This window comes from Haliaeetus leucocephalus, unplaced genomic scaffold (assembly GCF_000737465.1).
Source record: "Haliaeetus leucocephalus isolate CR32 unplaced genomic scaffold, Haliaeetus_leucocephalus-4.0 Scaffold2, whole genome shotgun sequence".
In the NCBI taxonomy this organism is placed as follows: Eukaryota; Metazoa; Chordata; class Aves; order Accipitriformes; family Accipitridae; genus Haliaeetus; species Haliaeetus leucocephalus.
The window spans coordinates 564,840-570,839 of NW_010972438.1; the positions used below are offsets into that span (position 1 = coordinate 564,840).

Genomic DNA, 6,000 nt, shown 5'->3' on the forward strand with positions numbered 1-6,000 from the left:
CTCTGTCATTAGCTGTTCTGTGCCTCGGTGCCGTCCCACCGCAGTCCTGTTTGTGTAAAGCCAGGACCAAAGACGTAGCTGTTTCCTGAACCCAGCTGTACTGAAGTCCGTGTCTGATGGTTAGCGCTTTGGTCAGACAAACAGGATTAGAAGTTTTCAGCCAGGAACAATACGGTGTCTGATTTCGGTATCTCGCCCTCGCTCTAGGACTCCCCGACCAATAAACTACTGTATGCCAAGGAGATCCCTGAGTATAGGAAGATAGTGCAGCGATACTACAAGCAAATCCACGACATGCCCCCGCTCAGCGAGCAGGAAATGAACGCCCACCTTGCGGAGGAGTCGCGGGTAAGGCGGAGGTGGGGGCTCGGCCGGTGCGTGTCCCCGGGACGGGGACGATGTCGGGTCTGCAGGCTTGGTGCCCCGCCAGAGCAAGGAGCGCCGAGCCTGCTCTGCTCCGGCTGACAGCAGGAGTCTGGGAGCGGCAGGGAGCGCACATAGGCTGCAGTCAGCTACTGCTTAGATGCTGGAAGGAGCAAACAAGAAAGGATATTTTTGCCTCAAACTTCCACGCACAAACTTCATCTGACCTAATTCCAAGCATCTTCAATTACTGCCAGAGCTGCAGTAAACACCCACGAGTTAGCTTGAACCTAACTAGCTTTGGCACCACTGGGAGTTGAAAGCGAAATTCAGTGCCAAAGAGCCAGGAAGCTTGGAAAAGGATCTCTGCAGTCCCTCAGCCCCCCGGCCAGCTGGCCCCTGGGCGCCAACTGCCAGGGCCGGCCCCGAGTCCCAGGCAGCCCGCTGGCAACCGGCCCTGGCAGCTGGCCCGGGTGTGGGATACCAGCCCTGGTACCAGCTACGGGAGCTGGCAGCTGCGCTCTGGATCCAAGTCCTGCCAGTGATGCGCCACAGCTTCCTCAAAATCAAACAAGCTCCCCGCAGCGTTTTAGCTTCAGCCACCAACTGTTTGCTTTCCGTCAGCATTCCTCTGCCCAGCTCTGGCACTGCCCCATCCTTGGAAATGGCTTTGAGCATGGAGGGGTGAACAGTGCTATCAGGTGTGGGCATTTAAGGCTGGCTTTAAAAAGACTGGGACCATTTCTGATGTAAGCAAATGCACCTTCCTTAAAGGAGTAAGTCAAAAGTCCAGCTGCATCAATGCAACAGTAACAAAAATAGCCAGGCAAAGTCTTCTTTTAATCTAGTTAATGCCTGCTGATTAGGCTTGAACTCACTTGCTGCATCATGTTAATATTCCTCCCCTCTTTGTTCTGTCTTTGTAAAGAAATACCGGAACGAATTCAACACCAACGTCGCCATGGCTGAGATATACAAATACGCCAAGAGATACCGCTCCCAGGTAAGTGGGTTCAGCTGCATTTAGGCCCCAGCGTACCTGTGGAGGGAATAACAAGCAGTATGTTGTAACTGAGCGGTCAGATGCCAGCATCCAGTCTTACAGAAAAGGGATTACGTTTTTTTGCATAATCCCACGCATTTATGTAATATATGCACACACAGGTGCACCTGCTCTCCTATCCCTTGGCTGATGACTTCTTGGAAGAGGAGGCCAGCTACTCCTGGCTGATTTTAACAGCGTTTGGCTGGACCGAACTGAAGCGGGGCTGCCCAATGTGTAGACCCACAGATGCTTTCAGGAGGGCAGAGCACCCTGATACAGTCCACAGCCAAAATAACTTGCCACCAGCCACCCCCAGCTGAGGCACCGGCCCTGGCTGGCTCCCGACCCCCTGCACCCCGCGCTGCAGACTAGCTCTGCGCCGTGAGCTGTACCATTACGATGGTTTTCAGCTGCGTGCCCCTCCTCGCCCACCCGTTGCCCAGGGACTCGGCTGTGCCCTAGAACAGCTGGGGGGTGCCGGGGCGTGTGAGCATGGGGGCTCTGGGGCAGGGTGGGCTCTCCCCATCAGAGATTCATCCGGGATTTGGGCTCGAAAGGGCTGGCAGGGGGAGCTGGGCTGGCGGGTGGGCACCTCTGCCTGCACTGCCTCAGCCACCCACCTGCTCCTGTCTCCTGCAGATTGTGGCTGCCCTGGATGCCAACCCCACGACGAAGCGCACCCAGCTCCAGCACAAGTTTGAGCAAGTGATTGCGCTCATGGAGGATAACATCTACGAGTGCTGCAGCGAAGCCTAGGCCGACTGCAGCCCTGGAAGTGACCTTCTCCGCAGCGCAGTGCCACAGGGAACCTGCCTTCAGCGGTGGATACACCATGGATCGCCTCTGCCAGGGTCATTCTCAAACCAGCCTCGTGGTGGGGGTGGGCCTGGCCTGCGGCTGAAGGGCTCCCTCACCTAACAAGAAGCCACGAGACACCTTTCCAAGCAGCTCAAACCCCTCTGGTCTGCACTGTGGCACCCATAATTTATTTGCTGTTGCCAGGCAGAAATGGAGACGTGACACTTGTGGCAAGCTCAGTTCACCACTTCCCTCTGATCAGTGCCCGAGCGGTCAGTGGCACCCTGCATCCCTGTTTGTGGTTCCTCAGGATGAGAGACAGGGCTGCAGAAGCCGTAACAATAGATGTGAAGCAGAAGGATAGCCTCAGGGAGTAACAAGCAGAGTCTGCAAAGGCCATCGGAGCAACACCTGAGCTCCCTTCCACACCATCCCTCTGACATCCTTGTTTTGCCAACACCAGGGACTCTTATCAGCTGTTCGCTATCTGCTGCATTCTGTGTGTTTTTGTGCCTTTTAATTTTTGTACTGTATGTGTAAACATAACCACTCCTCCGTCTGAGACTTGGGCAACACAGGGAACTCGGGGCTGAGACGAAGCAGTTGCTTCCCAAGTAGCTAAGGCATGGTGAAAGCACTTTATCCCCTAATGGAGATGGCCATTACAGAGCCGGAGGGAGTGTGTTACTTGCTAGACAGTGTGGGAAGGGCTGTTCCCCCTTCCCCAGGTTCCCATATCTGCGTGCACAGTGGGCTGGAGTTGCAGTGGGCAGGCAAATATCCCCCGCCGTTCAGCCAACTGGTCGCAGGCATGGCTTCTGCCTAGAGGACCAGACGTAGTCAGTGAGGGGAAGGGCTCATGCCTCGCACTCCAGTCTCCCTGCCACGCTGGCTGCACACACACCTATGGTGCTGCCCCAGCTCAGCCCTGGTAACACTGCTCATGCCAACAGGGGTCAGCTCCTGCTGACAGCGCTCTGACAGAGTGGACTTGAGCCACACGCGGGGCAAAACACCAGGTAGCATCTTCTCTCCCTCTGCATCATGCACTGCAGCATCTCGTGTGATCATCACCGAAAACAAGGCCAGTGCTACAGAGGTGTCTTCCTAAAGCAGCTTGTTCTGCTTGCTTCAGACCCAGCCCACCATGGTTGTCACCTGAGAGCAACCGAGGGAGCGGTTTTGCTGCGTGTCCAGTCTTTTTCAGCCCACAAAGGCAAAGGGACTGGACCCCATCCCCCTGGCAGCACAATGCTCTCCCTCACGCAGGTCAGCAGAGCTCCAGCACTGCAAGCTGCCAACAAAGGCAGAAAGTGTCCCACACTCACACTGGGGTCAGCGAGCAGGGTCCCACTGCGCAAACAGAGCTCATCTGAGACCTAGAAACCACTACCATCCCACGGCATCCGTACTGGGGCAAAAACCCTGTCCCAGCTTGGTGGCCCATTCGCCCTTCTGCAGGCAACTTCATCCTTTCTGCAGCCAGGGGAGCCACGACCACTCTGGTCTTCTCCAGCGTCACACAGGCCCCTCTGTAGAGGCTGGACCGCAGCTAAGGCCACATGCTTGAAGCCAGCATTCACATGCAGGCAAAGGCAACCTGCCCATGAAAGCTAAACCCAGCCGTAGCCACTGCGTTTTCAAACTGCCAAATAGAAAAGAAAATAAAAAAGAAAAAAGTTACTACCTCACTCCAGGCAGGGTCTAAGGTGAGCCTCCGTTACTCATCCAGCTGGCAAGGATGCAACCTGGTATTAGATGACTTTGGTCCACCAAAACTCCTCCTGGGTGACTCACTGCCATGGACAGGTGGCCTCCATCCCATCGTTTCCAGTAACACCACATTTGTCAGAAATTGGAACATCAAAATTGTGTATGTGTATATAGATATCTATTTTAAAGCAAATGATAGACTTTATCCAGTATGTTAAAAGGGGGGGGGGGGAAGAACAGAGGTTTTTTTAAAGAGAACTACAGAAAAAGTACATACACTGTGGAGGTTTCAATGTCTTTGCTGAGGATGTGGCTTCAGAATAGAAACTCTAAGAATGTAGCTGGGCTACATTTTATTTTGAAAGTGATTTCACAAAAAATTCTTGAATTTTTTTTTCTTCTTTTAGAAACTGTGAATAGCTGCCAGAGATATAGGCAGGCCCAGCACAGGGAAGGCAAGGGTGAGAAGGACCAAGGTAGCAGAGAACGTTGAGCTTGGCTGGAGGTAGGGAAAGGACCATGGAGCAATAGCCCCATGTTGTTACAAGGAAAGGATACAGGTGAGCCGATAGTGAGTATAGTTTGCCTCCAGGTAATGTGACTGGGCCATGTATTGAGGCCTATTGCTTTATTATTTAATTTTTTCCAAAGCAAAAAAAAAAAAAGAAGTAGTTGCTACAACCATTTTAAAGGAACAACTTTAATGGAGCAGAAGCTTGAGGGTTTGTAGTGTTGCCTTGAACCCCAAGCCCTTTGTAACATGTTTTTAAACTTTGGCACGTGTTGTGGGTGTAGTGCCCTTACCTGCTGTGTAGTGGAAGTGGCAGACTCTTGGAAAAGCCTATCTTTGTAATAAAACAAGGTGCTGAAACCTGCGTAGTGAAGTTGCTGCCCTGTGCACACAGAGGACACACATTATAGAAGACAGCCACGGGTGTGTGCAGCAAGCTTTGCCTGTCCGAGACATACTGTGCTCGGGGTTGGCAGCTCAGCTGATACCCTTCTCATCTGGAAACAAGGTGGTTTTTTACCCCTTTGGGCTGCAGCCACACACCACTCCTGCTACCCAGTACCACGGCTCCTGCCAGAGCAAGAACTGACACGGGAGGGGGAAGATCCTTATGAGGACACAACCAGGCACCTGAACTGACTGCATGCTGTACTGCACAGGTGAAGACCAGTAATACCATGCAGTTTCCAGGGCCAGGCACCCTCACCTCTGCCAGGTGCCACTGACCTACAAAGACCATGTCTTCTCCCAGCCCCGGGGAGCCCAGCGCCCGCTCTGCACCACTGCAGCCAGGCCTTGAGGCTTCTGGCTTCAGTGCCGTGACACCAGCCACAGCCTGTAGGTCTTAATAACCATGGCATTGCTAAATCCTCTCTCTTCCAGCTCCCCCAGTAAAAGCTGCTCTTTCCAGATACCAGAGGGATTTTCTTTTCCCACTAGAAAGTTGATTCTTAATAAAGCTAAACCCAGCCATTAAATGATTTGGCCTCTCTCAAAGCGAAAGAGCGTCATGTTTCACACCGAGTGCCTGGTAAGAGAGAACACAGCTCCTGCCCAGTTCTGTTATAGGACATTTCTATGTGAGCAAGCAGTGCTTTGCATGGTTAACCATCTTTGAAGGGTCAGGTGAGTGCTGCTCAGTTATTACTGCAGCATCCCCCACCCCATCCCTGGGGGAACACGAGTTTCAGCTCCATTAAAGGTGGATCAACATAGCCAAGGCTGAAGTTTAAAGAGAAGTTAGTTTGCTCAGCTCTTGCTTAAGCCCCAGAGCAAGGCCAGGAGCCTTGGAGGGCATCGGCAAGGCCAGCTGAAGATTAGCAAAATCCTCTTTAAGAAGGGAGTTTTACTTCCACTTATTTTCTCCTGCCCAGGAGGACTGTAACCCTTTGCATTATCAGACTGACCTTCAGAAGGGCTCTGCGCTGTGCAGAGCAAGAAAAATTCAGGCATTTGAAGCTATTAAATGGAAGCGTTCATATATTGACCCACAGGAGCTAGCAAGACAGCTTTAGAGGTGGGAACTGTGCCACAGATAGATAACAAGAGCATGAGCAATGCTGCAGTCTAC

At 52.6% G+C, this 6,000-nt stretch overlaps 1 protein-coding gene across 1 annotated transcript in view; it reads left to right on the plus strand.

Moving 5' to 3' along the window:
- PLXND1 (plexin D1) overlaps positions 1-2,229 on the plus strand; it is a gene marked incomplete at its 5' end in the record, with an annotated part of 83,890 nt that extends 81,661 nt beyond the window's left edge. The window contains 3 exons of the mRNA XM_010573104.1: positions 208-348; positions 1,292-1,366; positions 2,048-2,229. Of these exons, the coding sequence (XP_010571406.1) occupies positions 208-348; positions 1,292-1,366; positions 2,048-2,164 (333 nt within the window). The remainder of the gene's footprint in view (positions 1-207; positions 349-1,291; positions 1,367-2,047) is intronic.
- Between the last annotated feature and the right edge of the window lie 3,771 nt (positions 2,230-6,000).